Here is an 18,658-nt window from a genome sequence, read left to right on the forward strand (position 1 = left end):
TGCTACTGAGGTGACAGGTAAGGTGAGGACAGGTTTGGGGATAGAGGTTTGAGGGTAACAGGGTGATTATATGTAATTACAAAGATTTATTACACCCGTACATGCAGGTGTTTTTAAAAATATAAGTTGTAAAAACACAATAAGTGAATTGTATCACATGATGAATTTAAATGTTAGTATTTAAAGACACCTAATATATAGTGGGACTTTGTGCAACCGGCCCTGCTCTTGCATTGTGTAAATACGGGCTCGTCTAAATCTTAACTAAAGGTTTGAAACCTTTTTTCTTCGGGGTTCAACCCTTCATTATTGGGCTGGGGCCCGGGGCCTTACTGCATATTTCACACCCTGAGGAAAAGCTTCCACCCTTAAAATAGTTAATGTGTAGGCTACCTATTTTTGACTATAATAAGACTTTTTTTATTTATTCTTATCACATGAAGCACGTTTTTAGGTTATGATATCAAGCACAGTCTTTTTAAGGTGAACGTACATAACCTACTTTGAACCTTTACTGTGAGAAAGTAACATATACACCGGATAGAAAGGCATTTATGAGGATGTTTTAGTGATGCTGCAACATTTGAATGAATAGTCTTGACATTGTTCTAACTAAAGCATTTTTATATATTCAGGCTTTTCCACGTTTCGTGAAGATGCGCTTGTGAAAAACACAGCGAAGGATTTAACTAAAGTATCGAGTGCGGATCCTAAGCAGTTCGGTGAATCTGCTCATAAACCTGGAACGTGTTATTTCTGCCAGCTCATAAAACCGAGGAAGAGAGCCAAGAGATGCACATGTTACTCCTACAAAGACAAGGAGTGTGTTTACTACTGTCACCTGGACATCATCTGGATCAACACACCTGAGTACGTTTCTTTTACTGTCCACCTCTTACTTTAAAGATGGGTTTACAATGGCTAACTTTGATTTAAAATATCATTAAGTGGCATTTATTGGTAAATAGCATAAATAATAGTGAATAAATGTGACAACATATTTATGAATATGGCTACTTGAACACCAAAAGCATTTTAATTAAATACAACTTATTGTGGCATGGGTTTCTGGTTCTTATTAATAACCCTAAGAAATATGTTGAATCTAACTATGACATATGACAATCTACTGTACAGATGCCATGCACTTGTATAATGTGAAATAATCAAACCACTAACTACTGTCTGTGACATATTATAAGAAGGATAATGGAAGAATAAAATTATCAAAATTTGGGGAAACACTTTAATTTGAGATGTTATAGTTACATTTTACAACATGTTCTTACTATGGTAATTACGGTAAATTATGCATAATTACAAGTAACTAACCGTAAACCAAACCCTAACCATAACTCTATAGTAAATGCATAGTTCATTAATATTACTCAGTACTTATCTGAGGAAGTATAATGTAATTATGCCATCTTAAAATAAAGTGTAACCAAATTGGGTTGCAAAACAAGAAAAATAGTGAATGTGAAAAATGTGTTGCTTCATTATATTTTAACTACAACTGAGGAAAAGTGAAATATTACATTTGGCAGTCTATAAAACTCGACAGAGGCACGTGGACAAACGTTCTCCTCTCTGTCAGAACTGAATTATTTCTGGCCTGCCCCTTCCTTATCACAGAGATAACACTGCACACTTCTTGAGGAGTTTAAACAATTCACATGCATCATTCTTATCCAACATGTTCAGAATAATCATTTATTGTACATGATGATGATTAACTTATCCTAGAGTAACTTATCTTTATTAGGAGAGCCGTAGTTTCGAGAAATGTTTAAGTTTCTGCTACGAGCTCCGTCTTAGTAAATTAGCAAAACTATATGTCACCGACTAAAGTTGACATTTTAATTTGTGTGAGTGGAGGGGTGGGGGGGGTGGGGGCATATTATATGTGAAATATATCTTCTTCTTTAAGAGAATTGATCATAAGTCATCTTCGTAAAGAAAAACTTCAGAAATCTTGAAATGTGGGTCAACATAACCTACAGTGATTCTTTTCTCTGAGAGTAGTTAATATTCTCAGCCACTGCACTTGTCTAGCATATACAACTGGCTAAAGAGAATAGAGGAGATCAAAGATATGCTTTCATGACGGATGTTTGCAGAAGTAACTCTTAGCAGATGAGGCCTTCAGCTCCCTGAGAACAGCTGTTCAGGTTTACTGAGCCTCGGAGTCTGCTTCATTAGTTTCCATACAGTATAAATATGAGTCCTTTATTGAGAAGCTACCAAAACAACACCGGGTCTAATGAACTGAAGTTGGCCTGTGCGTTGCAGATGTCATGTAATCAATGACCTGTTACAGTTCTCAAACCAAGTGTGTATGATCTGCACTTTTGAGCTGAGGAGTTTTAATGAAATAGATTGTTGTATCTGTTATTCCTGTTAAATATTACTACTTTTGTACATTTTCTAACCAAACTGGTTTGCCAGTGAACACAGAATCTGCGCAAATCTTGTTAGATTTCTGTAGAATTGATACGCTTGTCATTCTCAAAAGTTATATGCATCCTTGCCACTCTAAGAAAAATTGGGTTCTATATCTTGACTTGATTTTAAAAATTAAGTTTTAAAATTATTTAAGCCAAAAAAAGTTCTATATTAGGACAAACATCTTAAATGGTTGCATAATGCTTTAATGTTTACCAGGTGATTTACATTTTTTCTAGTGATAAAATATGTTTACAAGCTATTTAATAAATAAAATTCAATCAAATTACTAATTACTTAATTAAATACCAATTAATTAAAAAAAACTATATCCATTAAATGATCCCATAGGAACTCCTAAAACGTTATATCACCTACCTCTATCGAACCCTACGATTTTTGACTCAGTTTTAAAGAACCATATGCCAAAAAGGTTAAGTCTTAAATAATTGCATAATATAATATAAGCAACCCATGAAAGAACCCTTTAAGAGTGTGCTTGTTTATTAATCATTAAAGGGATAGTTCACTTTGAAATTAAATGTTGGTATGTTTTATCTTACCTGAAGTGCATCAAGATGTCGGTGTCTTTGTCTCTGCAGTAGTTTCAATTTTGATATTTTTAGGTCAAACCGTTCTTGTCTGTCAGTCATATAATGCAGGTCTATAGGCACTGTCTCCAAAAGCATGCAGAGAGAAGTCCAAACTAAAAATTTCTCATCGTAAGTGCACATTGATGGCCTAAGCTCGCGCGAACTCATCCGGGAGTGTTGAGTTTTCACTTATTCCCAATCTGTAAGCCTTCTATCTTGACACACGACTTGCTTCATTGTTCAGGCCAATCAAAGGCATACGTTGAGCCGTACAGCCAATCACACGCGTTTCTGCTGAGTTTAAAAATGCAACGTCCAATCGAAGGCGGTTTCGAAGATTAGTTTTCGGGGAAGAAATCCGGTGTAAACAGATCAGTTGGACGTGGTTGTGTAAAAGAGATAAACCCGATATAAAAACTGTTCGTTTTATCACACAAACCGCTTGTTTCGTGTCTTAGGCCATCAATGTGCACTTACGATGGGGAATTTTTTAATTTGGACTTTTCTCTGCATGCTATTAGAGACAGTGCCTATATACCTGCATTATATGACTGACAGACAAGAACGGTTTGACCTAAAAATATCAAAACTGAAACTACTGCGGAGACAAAGACACCGACATCTTGGATGCACTTCAGGTAAGATAAAACATACCAACATTTAATCTCAAAGTGAACTATCCCTTTAAGGGTCTTTTAATAATGTGTTTTACCTTATTCAAATCCATGCTCAGGTGTTTGTACAGTGAGGTTGGCATGCCGATCACATTCATAATCTGGGATGGTGCTGACAATTTGGTGACCTCCACATTATTTGTGGTTCAGTGTCCGGTTTCAGACCTCTTGGCAGATTGTGTATGTAACCTGCTCCACGAGTGCAAAAGAAAGATCAAACTAGGGACACAAACACTCTGAGCACACATTAAATCCTTCTTTAAACTTCCAGACTCTGACATTTTTAGGTGGATGGAGACGTGATATACAGTATAATTTCAAGGGAGAATTTGAACTTTTCTTAAAAAAAAGAAAAGATAGAAGGCTTGCTGATTCAAGTCCTTTAAGTAAATCAAAGCATTGAAAGCCTTTCTCACTTTCACGGTTTGCCTTTAAGCACCGCTGTGGTACTGTTTTCTTTAACTATAAGGTCATAACCCTTTCCCTTTTGTGTACTGGCAGGCGCACTGTCCCATATGGCCTGTCAAGTTATAGAGGCTCCCAGCGGATCCGGCGTTCTGCCGAGGGCAGCGCAGGAGGTCAGCGCTGCACGTGTGCTTTACACAAGGACCAAGAGTGCACCGCTTTCTGCAGTCAGAGGTAACAACACACCCTCAAACCGCTGAAGTACCAACATAGGCTCATTGGGAAAGTGTGCCTCTGCCATAGACTGTAATGGGGGTCTCTGGGATTGACTCTTTTGCAGCCTTTCTAGTGGCCGGTCAATGAATTGCAGTTTAAGTCATTTCCGTATTGGATTCAAGAGAGAGACCGAAGGTTGCCGCTTGGCCTCTACCTACATTTGCTAAACTCCAAAAAAAAAAAAAAAAAAAACGTTACATACAATTCACTGCAGTCTCCAGCTGAAATTAATATTAGAGGCAGTAAAATACCAAAAACCTTTCATCCTTTTCACACAAATTATGATTACATGGGTAGATAATTGATTAATAAATATTAATGATTAAGTGATTAATGTCAGCAGCCATATCACCCTGTAACAAGACTGGTGTCCCACTGAAGCTGAGCAAGGCTGAGTCTGGTTAGTACCTGGATGGGAGACCTCCTGAGGAAAACCAGGTTGCTGCTGGTAGAGGTGTTAGTGTGGCCAGCAGGGGGCGCTCACCCTGTGGTCTGTGTGGGCCCTAACGCCCCATTGTAGTGACGGGGACACTATACTGTCGAAGAGCACCATCCTTCGGATGAGACGTTAAACCGAGGTCCTGACTCTCTGTGGTCATTAAAAATCCCAGGATGTCCTTCGGAAAAGAGTAGGGGTGTAACCCCGGCATACTGGCCAAATTTGCCCAGTGGCCTCTGTCCATCACGGCCTCCTAATCATCCCCATATACTGATTGGCTTCATCACTGTCTCCTCTCCACCAGTAAGCTGGTGTGTGGTGGGCGTTCTGGCTAGAGGATGGATACCCGACCAGAGCCCGACGGGCCGGGCCGGGTTCGGACAGATATTTAGAAATGATGTCCGGGTTCGGGTCGGGCTCGGTCACATCAGCGTGATAAGGCATTGAACATTTTAAATTTAAAACAGCTTATATTATGTAGGTAGCCAATGTGCCTGATGCTTTCACTTGATGCAAACGATCGTTTTTGTGATTAAAATACATGTAAAATATTACCATAACATCCGTCTTCCTGTGTGCGGACATTTGTTTATGTAGCCGTGACAACAAAACACGTTCATGCGTGCCTGTGTTAAGAGCGCTTGTTGCTCCGCGCGCTGATGTACTCATCCTGTTGACATTTCTGATTGCCTTCCTACAGTTGCTTAAAAGCGGCTTTCCTCACAAACAAAAGTACAAATGTCATTAGTATGAGAAAAAAATGGGATTTTTAACTGCCGGTCTCGGGTCGGGCTCGGACATAAATATATTTATGCCTGTCGGCGGCGGGTCGGGTTCGGACAGAAAAATTCGGCCCGATCCGCACTCTGGTTCTGGCGCAATAAAGCTTCCGTCGCATCATCCAAGTGGAGCTGCACATTGGTGGTGGTTGAGGAGATTCCCACTTCCATGTGAAGCGCTTTGAGTGCCCAGAAAGGCGATATATGAATGTAACGAATTATTAAAGAATGTCTTAGGTTACGACTGTAACCCTGGTTCCCTAAAAAGGGGAACGAGACGCTGCGCTCAGATGGACGCTATGGGGTAGCGTCCCCTCATCAGCATATGTGAAAACACAATAATCTTATTGGTTGGTGACAGTCCATGACGTATTTAGCGGAGGTCCCGGAAGTATAAGAGGGCAGTCACCGTGATTTTGCCAAGTAAGACATGTTCCTGGATCAACATATCTTATTGATCCTGGAATAACATTCCTGTCCCAAAATTTCTATCCCTATCCCTACCCCTAAACCTAACCCTACCCATAACTTTTCACTAAAATGGTGAATAACACTGATGTACAAGCACATAATCTTGGTTCTGGGCCTAAACTTGACAAACTGTAAACTTGTCCCTCAAATCTGATTGGTTGATTAGAAAGTTTCAAAACAAAGATGTTTATCCAGGAACATGTGGTACTTGGTGAAATCACGTTCACCGTGTAGGTCGGGCGCCCTCTTATGCTTCCAATAATTAGTTTCACTTTGAAAGAGTTGCGAAATGTGCGATTATCACCACATGCACATTTTACCAATACGCCTGGGTTGTGTGGATTATTATAGACCATGTAGTAATACAGTCTTTATCTAAATCACATCAAAATGTAGGCATATTCAATGTAACTGTTTTCATTAATAGATTTAGACTTCCATCAGCTTTCACTATCCCATCAATACTTTGTTTTCTTGTTTGTTGTTCTCCTTCAGAAGGGGCAGGTCAACATGATCGTCCACTGGAGCACAGCTAAACTGATATTTACTCATCTGTGGGACTGCCTCTTCATTCTTCTGTCCCAACACCTGGAGAATCACCTCAGAAAAAAGGTTCATGTCTGTCCAGAGGGAGAATTAAAGAGCAGAGCGAAGGAACAGAGCGTTTGGAGAGGACTGGCGCTGTGATCGGGGAAGCATTACATAACTGCACCTAAGATAAAGAAGAAGCAATGCATGGACTGCCACTCTCCATGTGAACATGTGTGCCTTTAGGTGAGATGTCTGCGATGGTCCAAGGTTGACTTGCCACTATGATCTGACTTCCAGATCACACATGCGTGGTGGAGTCGAATAAGCATTTTAATGCTGGACTTTGAAAAATATTCTAACCTTTTTAGACCAATCCTCGTCATGTAATATTTAAAGGACTTTCTTAAAATATGTGTTGAACAATATATTTAAAAACATTTACTGTACAGCAAACTCTACATTGCAACATTGGCTTATTCTAAAAAATATATGTGTTTGTATTTAATATGTTTTTTCATGATTTTAAGTTTCTTTGTGAGTTTAAATATTTAACGAAAAGACAAAAGGAACATTCCTGGCTCTCTCCAAGCATTTTAAATGCCACAATAATACACAACATATGAATAACTGTTATAGAGAGTATATGCATTAGATTATATATTTATTACACTAACCAAACATGTTTACAGTACATTCTCCAAATCAAAAAAAAAATGCCAATATTATATTACATTTCAAACCATCACAAGATAAACCATCCTTTATTTATTCAAAGCTTTTTTTTTTGTCAATTTTTTTCGTTATTTGAGTCGCACACACAAAAAATAACTCGTTCCAGAGACGAAACTGAGGAAATCCATTATACCTGAAATGGGTCGTGCCTGTTCTCACTTTTCATGGCCGTCATATAGGTCATTTGTACAAAAAGTCCTGTGCAGATTCTCTGTTTATTATTAAATTAAAACCTTTGCTGTTTTTATACCCATGACTTGTATTATTGTTTGTCCATATGGAGCTCAACTGTGAGCAACAAAACATTAAACTAAAGAATGCTGAGATTATTCTGCTAAGCTAATTTGAAACTTGTGGATCAAATGTAAAATGAATGCCGTCTGGCCTCAGGGTTGAATACGTTCTCTCATTACTTCACCAAGGTACGTCTTATCCTTTCACACGGGGGGTCTGGCGAGAGCTGTTTGCTGTCTGTGAATGTGCCCTCAGTACAGCTTCCTAACCGAGAAATAAGAGGTCATTTCCCATGGTGCATGATGGGAGAAACACACATCAAAAACATCACAGTTCTCATCTAGAGATACTCAAAGATAATATGCTTTGTGATTTTACATTTCTTAAATATTGAATACTTTAATATTGTGATGTGAACAAGCTAAATGACAATGCATTTCATTAAAGCACTTCTACAGACAACTATCGACAGCAAGGGCATGCAACTTAATTTTACTTGAAATATGGGAGTTTAGTGAATGAAAAGGCTTTAATGATCTAAAAAGATATAATAGTTATTTAACTGTAAAATAAGATGAATCTGAAAATAAAAAGAATAATCTCAGTGTTCTACACACAACCTTTGGAAGTGTTGCGTTCATAATACTATGTAATTGATGTAATAATAATGCGTTAACGAAAATGTCTTTTTTTTCTTTCTTTTTTTGCAAAAAAGAGTAGAAATGACACACATACAGAAGAATGACAACAGAGGAAAACAAAGAAATAATAAACAGTTACATATAGATATCGATATAAGTAAAATGATGGTAAGTAAATAAATATTTAGTGATATAGATCTAGATAGAGGCAATTTAACACAATTATAGTAATAGTAGTTGTATACAACTCTACATAATAATAATAATAGTAGTGGTAGTAGTAACAATAATAATATTCATGATAATAATAGGATTAACATTAGTGATTTATAATAATAGTATAATAGGATGAGACATTATAATTAGTAATTTAATAATAATATATATTAGTGTAATAATAATAATAATACATTTTGTTCATACACTTTTTGTTGGCTGACTCAAACATGTCTTACACACTCAGCGGACACAGAACGAACCATTTCTCAGATTATTAAGACCACTAAAAGACGACCATGAGCGAGGCTAATCCACCAAAAACAAACTCCTATAACATGCGTTGAGTGACAAATGTAGCATGTCTCTCGCCGTGGCTGTCGAGCTGTTCCTATGACCAGAGAGAAGCCCGACTGCAGGAATCCTCCCCGGGAATCTCCACATTTTCCTGGAGCATTCAGCCACTTTTATGCAACAGGTCGTGATGTGTCCCTTCAGGATGACTTATGCAGTTTAAGGCTGACTTTGGCTCATTGGCACATTTTATTAGCAGAGCATGACAAAGCTACTAACTAATCGTTTAAACAGAGCACATTCTCATCCGTGAGAACAGGCAATGCGTTTGTTTGGTGATAAAAGACAACATTTAGTTTTAAAAAGGTAAGATTTAGGCAGTCCTGTCACAAGTTGAGGTTTTTATTGGGTGTCTACATTGTTCCAGTTCACATAAACAGTCATGTGACACAATCTTTCTGATTTATCAGAGGTTTAAAAAAAAATGTTGTCCAAAAAACATTCCACTTGTCAAATAATTGTCATATTCTTGATATCATGCTGAAAGATTCATGTCATGTGTTGCTGGTGAATTATGATGTAGAATCTTCAATCACATTGAAAAAAAGTTATTTTTCTCCATTGACTGATATTTGTTCGTATTTTAAGCATAAAATCACTTCATTTTTATCTTTTTTTTTCTTCAGTAAACAAGACTTCATATCTTTAGTCATTTTGCTTCTCAAATACAAGTAAGAATGTTTAGATATTTGGGTTACACTTTATTTGAAGGTGTCCTTGTTGTAGTGTAATTATACATTTAAGTACTGAGTAAAAATAATTAACAATATACTAACATACTAAAGTGTTAGGATTGGGGTTTGGTTTAGGTGTAAGTTGCATGTAATTCTGTTTTTTGTTTTGTTTTTGTTTTTCAGGGACAATGCAAATAGTGTCAAAACAAAGCTTGTCATTGAGGTGCTGTATATAAAGTTTATAGCAAATGCTAATTTTCAACTCCTGTTCCTGGTTGGCCTTTTATACACAATAGAATTTACATAGGCTACTTCACTATTTCAATAAAAAAAAAATATATATATATATATATATATATATATATAAAACATGATATATAACCAACTCCTGTCCCTGATTGGGCCTTTATACACAATATAATTTACATACTACACTACTTCAATGCAAAAAAATAAATAAAAATACATAAACATGATATATAAACATGCATATCATATAGCCTACAACTCTTACCTATGTACAATAATTAAAAATGAGTACACTTTTGGTTTGTTTTTAACCAGTTTTTAAGCCTGTAAGTAAACACTTTAAAGTCAGGTGGTCTTGATGTCAGATGGTAATGAGTTCCAGAGTTTGAAGCTCTTCGCAGAGAAGGTCGTCTGACCAAAGCTGGTCCTGCAGAATGGTATTTTACAGTCATGATTTGTGGAGCTCTAGTGACTCGAATGCTGTTCAGTCTCTCAACAAATGAACTTAGTTTACTGTTACTAAATTAACTTATTTACTGTTATTACTAACGTTCATGTAACATGCAACACTGAAATAAAGTTACTGATATTTGTACTGGAAAACAAGACAAAAATTATTTTGGTTACACTTTTTCAAAAGTCCACTTTAGACATCATACTAGCTATAAGTAACATCAACTACATGTATAACTCTCATTAGACTATTAGTAGACTGTTAGTTTACAGGTGAAATTGGAAACATGTGGTGCAAAAGTTCATTTATTTCAGTAATTCAACTTAAAAGGTGAAAATAATATATTATATAGACTCATTACATGCAAAGTGAGATATTTCAAGCCTTTATTTGTTATAATTTTGATGATTATGGCTTACAGCTTATGAAAACCTTTTCACATTTGGGGTTTTCATAAGCTGTAAGCCATAATCATCAAAATGATTACAAATAAAGGCTTGAAATATCTCACTTTGCATGTAATGAGTCTATATAATATATTATTTTCACCTTTTACGTTGAATTAAATCAACTTTTGCACCATATTTCACCTGTAGGTCCGGGTTAGAATAAGTTGACATGTTGCTAAGTTAATTGTGGTTAGAATGTCTTGAGTGAACTGTCAACATAAAGTGTTACTATAATTTTTTTTTTTTTTTGTGAACATTAAAAATGAATAACATTGCTGCCTTTTTGATGGATCAGCTCATACACCATTCATCATACAGTGGAGAACATCGGCCAAATTCACAGTCCATATCAGTCACAGAGGGGAGATCATATAATGCAAATATGGATTCATTTGTGCTCAGTGGGACCATGAGAACATGAGAAAACATCTCATCTTGAGCTCCACCTGTTCTGTCAACCACATTATTAACTAATAAGATCTCCCGTCCCCTCATCTGCCTATACAACAGGTCAAATAAAGTTCAGCTCAAGATGACATTCATTCACCAAAGAACAAGACTTGCTGCAGGGTTTGTTCACAGTCCATAAAATGTTCACTCCAATCATCAAATCTGCAGAGGAATTCAAGCATTTAGTTCACATTGAGGTAGCACATTCACATTTCAACATGATGCCGTTATAGCAGATATAGCCGCACAGCTCAGTTATGATTAAGTGTTATACACCCACAAGTGAAAGCCGAAATAATAGCCGGCCCCTAACGCATTGTCAGGCCAAACTGTAGTCACGATATAACTGACCAATCACTGTTGCGGCTTCATGTTGGTGGCGTTCATGCAACAATGGATAGTCATGAGCATGAAATTATTTTTTTCTGAGAATATATCTTGAATTAAGTTTGTTTTTCTGTCCCTAAATGTATTTAAATGTGTATGCTAAGTTGTAACTATCGACTATAATGTAACATTCTGTGGATATTGGGCTGAAATTTGCATAAAACTGAACGTTTCTCAGATTCCAGGGAACAGCTTTTGGTCAAAATAAATAGCAGTTTTAAACCCAGAATGTTATTAAAGTGCCTGTCTTGTTTTTCAGCTCACTGCTGTGAGGTCGGGGGTAAGACTACTTATTGCTGGGTTTGGTCTCATGCCAAATTTTATTAAAAGTCATACATATTGCATTGGTTTCCCTTCTGGTTTGGAAATAGCTGTGATTCAGTATGTCAAACTGTGGGATACATTCATCTATCAGACGTTCTGTAAGAAAAGTCAAGTAAATATTGCCCTCATGAGGATTTATCTGCCAGGAATTTCTTTCATTCAGTTAACAAGTGGAGGTGAAGAAAGAAGAAGTGATCTAATGGAAATGGCAACAATTTCAAAAGCAATTTTTACACTGATCCCAAAGAGAGGAAATGTTTCGCTCTCTGTCTGATTGCACAGCACAACACAAAGCTCTAGAAAAAAAAAGCTTTTTATTTCTTCTTTTTTTTAAGTGAAAAATGTATTGCCAATACATCTGTTAGTTTAATGTTAATGAAATGTACAATCTACAGACGTTGTCAAAACAATCCTAGTTCATATGGATCCGGCGAAAACGACTAAAAATGCTGTATTCTGCTGCCAGGCCAGTAGTTGGCGATGCACCTTTGTAAAGAAACAGTATGACATCAGCATTTTCACCAATTCACATTTTTGTAGTTCACATGGAGTAACGGTATCATTTTCAAAAATGTGCATTTCCAGGCCCCCAAATTACAGTTGTCGTGTAAATGAACGGCTACAACGCAAACAAAGTTTTCAGTTTTTAGCTAAAATGTAAACGGCCCTTCAGTAAAGGGAGAAAATAAGGAACAGGTGGGGTTAATCAATAAACAAATGAGTAACCATGGAAACATTGAGGCTACGTTTACATGTGGCCGGTTATTTTCATAAACGGACATTTCACCCTCTCCGTTTTCAGAAAAGTGTCCGTTTACACGAACCCGTGTATATGCCGTCAAGAGCATGCCAAACCTATAGGTGGCAGTGTAACGAGAAGCTCAAGCCCACGTTAGCCAATCAGAATCCTGAAAATATAGGTCGCACTTTTGACGCAGTGCAAGTTCTGTCGCATACTGTGACGTCAACTGCCTAAAACTCAGTTTTTCTCAGTTTACGTGCAAACGGAGTTTTACAAAATCTCCACTCTGGCCGGAATTTTTAGAAACAATCGTTTTCAGTGGAGAATTCTCCGTTTGCGTGTAAACGAGGGTCACAACCGAAGGGAAATGTCTCCGTTTTTCAAAATAACCATGTACGTGTAAACGGGGCCTGAAACCATGACCAGTAATGAACAGGGACAAAGGAAACAAGAACTAAGGGTACATTTACACGACAACAATGTACTAAAAATATTTTTCCTTTATGAATAGTGTCATGTATACGACACAACGTTGTCAAAAACTATTCCTGTTACATCTGTTAGTTTAGTTTCAAGCTGCATGTTATTAAAATGTACAATTTACAGACGTTGTCAAAAACTATCCCGTTCAAACGGATCTGGAAAACCGACTAAAAATGCTGTATTCTGCTGCCAGACCAGTAGTTGGCGATGCACATTTGTAAAGAAACAGTATGCCAGTATGCACCTGTAAAACTGAAGCCGTAATACGCATGAGCATGACATCACCATTTTCACAAATTCCCATTTTTGTAGTTTACATGGAGTAACGGAATCGTTTTCAAAAACTTGCATTTCCAGGCCCCCAAAATACAGTTGTTGTGTAAAAGAACGGCTACGACGCATAAAAAGTTTTCAGTTTTTAGCTAAAAAAAGAAGTGTCATTTAAACGGCCATTCAGGAGAAGGAGAAAATAAGGAACAGGTGGGGTTAATCAATAAACAAATGAGTAACCATGGAAACATTGAAACCATGACCAGTAATGAACAGAGACAAAAGACAACAAGAACTAAGGGTACATTTACACGACCACAATGTACTACAAATATTTTTCCTTTTTGAATAGTTTCATGTACAGACGACAACGTTGTCAAAACTATCCCTGTTACATATCCCTGTTTAGTTTCAAGCTGCATGTTATTTCAATTTACAATTTACAGACGTTGTCAAAAACTATCCCGTTCAAACGGATCTGCAAAACCGACTAAAAATGCTGTAGCCTATTCTTCTGCCAGACCAGTGGCGATGTTACTTTGTAAAGAAACGCATAGACTGAACATGTAACATGCATGCGCATGACATCACTGTTTCACAAATTCATGTTTTTGTGGTTTACAAGGAGACGATAACGGTATCGTTCTCAAACATTTGCTCTTTTGCACTGTTTCCAGGCCCCCAAAACACTGTTGCATTGTAAATGAACAGCCAAAACACATAAAAGGTTTTCTGTTTTGGTTTGAACATGGTGTTGTGTAAAAGGCCCCTAACAGAAACCTCATGTTAACCTCAACGTTCGAACAATTGAAAACTATGTTTTCACCAAAACATTCAGTTTACACATTTCCCTCAAAATGAGCTGGTTGTGGTTTTGACTCATGAAAACAGTCTGAGCGGTTCAGGATAGATCTGCAGAGATATAACATATATAATACTGCATTTGACTGCATTAAATAGTTTCGGGTGTAATATACAAGACACGATTGTATACAATTGAGTTGTTTTGGATTAAATTTATGTTTGATACTTTGAAAGCTTAAAAAGGCCTGGCACTTGGCACAGAATACACCTGTTGTTTCCAGTAAGAACGGTGTGATTTAAATGCTGCCTGACAAGTTTTCAAGACTTGTGGTTAATGCCCTACAATTAAAGTAAACAACTGCACACATGACTCTAGGTTATCTTCTGAATTGTGGATGTTGTGAAATGTTGTCATTTCAACATCTATGTTTCCATTCATTTAGCGTGTCTCAACACTTACTGTCATTTGTACTGAGTCTTGATTTCCTTCATTTACTCTCCCGCCATTGACGGATATTTCCGCTTCAGTCATTGATGGGCCCTTTCCCAAATGGACCTCTTCATGTGGACTTTCGGTCTCGTGGACTTAAATTGCGTGTGCTCGCTGAGTCTACGAGTCCGTAGTCCGTCCCATTCATCATTGTAACGCTCTGAAGTGTGCTCAGCAGCGCCCCCTTTCTACCCTTGAAGCGGCCATCCGTGAAGCCCGCATGGATGCCGGCTCCACACACTTTACCTACCCAGGAATCCTTGCAAAAGGCCAATCACGAATGGGAGGAGATTTCGCTCACGGACAATTGTTAACATGGCTGAGAAGAAAATATTTAAGTGTAAGTATCATTACGGTTTTTATGACCTAGGTGTACATTTTACCAGTTGTTACCTACAGTTTATACAAACATTATGGTGGTCGATGTCTCAAACATAAAAATAGCTCGTTAAATAATACGATCGCATTATGATTCATTAAATAAATAGCACCAAATGTCAGGGCTTTACTGAGTCATATGTAAACATAGTATGAATATTGAAACCATCTGAAACTTAGCACATTTTCATTATGTAACCATGGAAACACTCACTCATTCGTCGGTGTATGAATGAGTGAGTGAATGGGTGAATGTGAGGCAATATTGTAAAGCGCTTTGGTGGCCATTGGGTCTGTGAAAGCGCTATATAAATGCAGTCCATTTACCATGTGTTAAACTTGTAAACTTAGTTCAAATGGAACATTAATGATGTATTATTATGTATATCATTTAAATAAGCATGATGTATGTATTGTCTAATGCCCAGGTGGCATGTACACTATCAAAATAAAGAGCTGTAAAAGCAGGCTGTGTAGTTGACATGGAGATTAGACGTCGGAGCGCAAAAATGTGATTTCTCTGCATGGCAAGACATCTCGCAAACACAATGGTGAAAACAACAACAACAATAGGCAGCATATTTCCCCGAACCTGCAGCTCCTGTCCGACAACAACCAGACCGTTATTTCCAGCGTGCCGATCGAGTCTGTCCCAAAAATACCTCACAATGCGTCCTCGTGGACTCGCGCCAAGGGCCCTATAGGTCAGCACGACATGACGTCACCAAAGTGTGGACTCTGAGGAAGTCCACAAGTCCGGCGTGTGCCATTTGGGACAGGGCCATGGAGTTTTCCCTCTTTCCGTGTTTCCACTGTTATACGGTAGGGGGCGCTATTAGGCATCTTCTGAAAGAGTACTGAATCTCCTGATCAAAACACCAGCGAATAAGACGCAGAAACAAAGAATATCATACGTAAGCAGATGCCTAATGTCACTGAATGAAATGTTGACCCAGGACGAGCTACAGGACTGTGAAGCTGATGGACTCGATCTACTTCATCTGTGTTCTGATCATCGTTCTGCATCTGAACTGCTCAGTCTTTGACAAAAACGTGATTTTCTCAGGCCACATTTAAACATAGCCGGGTATTTAGAGAAACTAATATCCCCCCCCCCCCCCCCCTCCCCTCCATTTTCAATAATAACATCGTGCACACAACATTGAAAAAAACATTTACAAAAGTTGTAATTTACATCAACCCGCATAAATACGCCATCAAGCGCCATCGTAACTATGCCGAACCTATGGGTGGCAGTGTAGGGAGAAGGATAAAGCCATGCAAGCCAATCAGAATCCTCAGAATCGACAACAACGAATAACACAGGCGACTTCCTGTTCCTTACATAGGCGCTCACATGACGTCAAGCATTTTCTGGCACATAATGTGACGTTTGAGAACCTAAAATCTCGTTTCTCCCAGTTGACACGGAAACACATAACCGGCGTTGACAGAAATCTTCACTTTTGCCGGAGTTTTTAGAAATAATTGTTTTCTGTGATAAAAAATGGGTTTTCGTGTAAATGAAAGGCCAAACCACAGGGAAATATCTGTGTCTTCCCTTCGTGTAAATGGGGCTTCAGTGTTTTGCTGAAAATGTTGCTTTTTTAATGAAACTTACCCACATTTAAATGTGATAAAAAAGGAATGCATGAAGGCATAAAAGCAGAGGCTCTTTTCTTTCTTTTGATATATTGCATATTCAGATATTCTGATATTCATACAACAAAATATTCTAGGGCTATGCCATTTTCTTGAGAATGATAAAAAATGTTTGAAGTAGCAAATAAACTTGGCATTTTTAAATGTTTACAGTCACTGATAAAATGTCATCAGGTGATCCAAACAGCAATAATCTCATGGGCACCTGCCCATCTAACAAAGATGGTTATGGGAATATTCATTTCATTTTGAAACATTGTGAGAACATTCTGAAACATGTAGCAACTTTTTTTTTTTTTTATGTTAGGTGAACGTCCAATTAAAACATTTCAGAAAAACATTCCATGAATGATGTATAGATAATTAACGTTAGAAAAACATTTGTTCATAACTTCGAACATTGCCAGAACGTTCCCCTGTTAGCGGTGTGAATTCTTTTTAATGTGAAGTGTGTGAGTTTTTTGAACACACTTGTCAAAGGTTGTGAGTCGGTTGAGTTGATGCTAATGAATCCCTCTCAGTCTGGTCTCTCAGAGAAACACGTCGCACACACCTTACACACATCACCTTTAAACTGCTGATACTAATAACTCTTGTCAACATACGGATCAAACGCTGAACTGTTGTATTTGGCTGTTGTTGAGTTTGTTGCTCGTGGTCTCACAGGACTCACAGATTCAGCGCTGGCTCTCCGGCTGTAGCATGACATAAAATGTGTTTAACATAAACCAATACAACACATGTTGGTGTGGTTCCTCTCATTCACAATCAAAGCCTAATTAACAGGTCATTGAGTTTAACATTGAACAAATGTCACATAGCCTATAATAAATATCAGATCCAATCATTCAGAAGTTTCTCTTCTTTCTTGTAAATGGCTGGTTTATCGACTGCATGTTGTGTGACGGGTCTGAGCATCTCTAGAAACATCAATAGTGGTTTAAGAAGCAGACTGAACAGATATTCAAAGAAATAATAAGCTTATGCATTCCTCAAGGTTCTGTTTGTCACAATATGCAACATGTGCAGATGTGTTGCTCGATTGCAGCCAGGGAAAAGAGAATATGATAATGATAAGAATATGATGATTAATAAAGCGGGAGATAAACATTCCAGCTCTTCTGGGTCGTGGTTGAAACAGGCATTGATGATATAGAGCATGTTCAGATTTGAAACCGCATCAATGACAGAATAAAGTAGATGTCTTGCCAATGTTATTCGCTTATTTTACTTTTATATTATGTCACACTTAATCATGATTTTGTTTTTGTTTTGGAGTGTCAACTAAACCAGATTCTGGCATCGATTCAACTCATACATTTTTTTTTAATAATTAATTACCGCACACTGTTTTGGTTTGCCATAACATCTGCCGAAAACATCTCCGGAAATTAACTGTGGTTTTGAAATTTCCTCTTATAACATAAATGAGTGACATTTATAATATGTAATATATAAAACAAACAAACAAATAAATAAATGTTCATAAACAAAAATGTTAAAAGTTTGCATTGTTATGTATAGGGGAAGAGATTCCCCGCTTAAGAAAAATGTGCATTTATGTTTGAATTTAGATACATAATGATGATGCATCTCCCTATGTATTATTAATGGAAATTAATATAAACATTTAGTAATTTATTTGTTGTAGCGCAACATTTATAATTATTTCACCAGTTCTTTTTTAAATTACTTTTGTAATATCATTCTATATAAATGTAGAATATATATATAAATGCCAAACGTTATATATATTTCCAGTTCTCCTCATCATCTGCTTCCGTCTCATATGGGGTCTCTCAGGGGTCCGTCTTGGGTCCAATGCTCTTCAGTCTGTATATGCTCCCACTGGGTGACTTCATGAGGAAGCATAACATCTCTTTTCACTTCTATGCGGATGACTCGCAGCTGTACTTGCCCCTAAAATATAGGGACTCCATAAAATCTCTTCTGGTCTGTCTCGAAGACGTAAAGATTTGGATGGTTAACAACTTTCTCCAGTTAAACAGTGACAAGGCAGAAGTCATTATTTTTGGTTCTCCTAAGGCAAGA

General features: G+C 37.4%; 1 protein-coding gene across 1 annotated transcript in view; it reads left to right on the forward strand.

Moving 5' to 3' along the window:
* LOC306990237 (endothelin-3) overlaps window positions 1–7,672 on the forward strand; it is an 8,781-nt gene extending 1,109 nt beyond the window's left edge. Inside the window, exons 2-4 of the mRNA XM_079596790.1 lie at window positions 636–870; window positions 4,214–4,351; window positions 6,578–7,672. Of these exons, the coding sequence (XP_079452916.1) occupies window positions 636–870; window positions 4,214–4,351; window positions 6,578–6,596 (392 nt within the window). The 3' untranslated portion in view covers window positions 6,597–7,672. The remainder of the gene's footprint in view (window positions 1–635; window positions 871–4,213; window positions 4,352–6,577) is intronic.
* Window positions 7,673–18,658: the final 10,986 nt, after the last annotated feature.

Source organism: Phoxinus phoxinus (assembly GCF_949152265.1).
Source record: "Phoxinus phoxinus genome assembly, chromosome: 22".
Taxonomy (NCBI): Eukaryota; Metazoa; Chordata; class Actinopteri; order Cypriniformes; family Leuciscidae; genus Phoxinus; species Phoxinus phoxinus.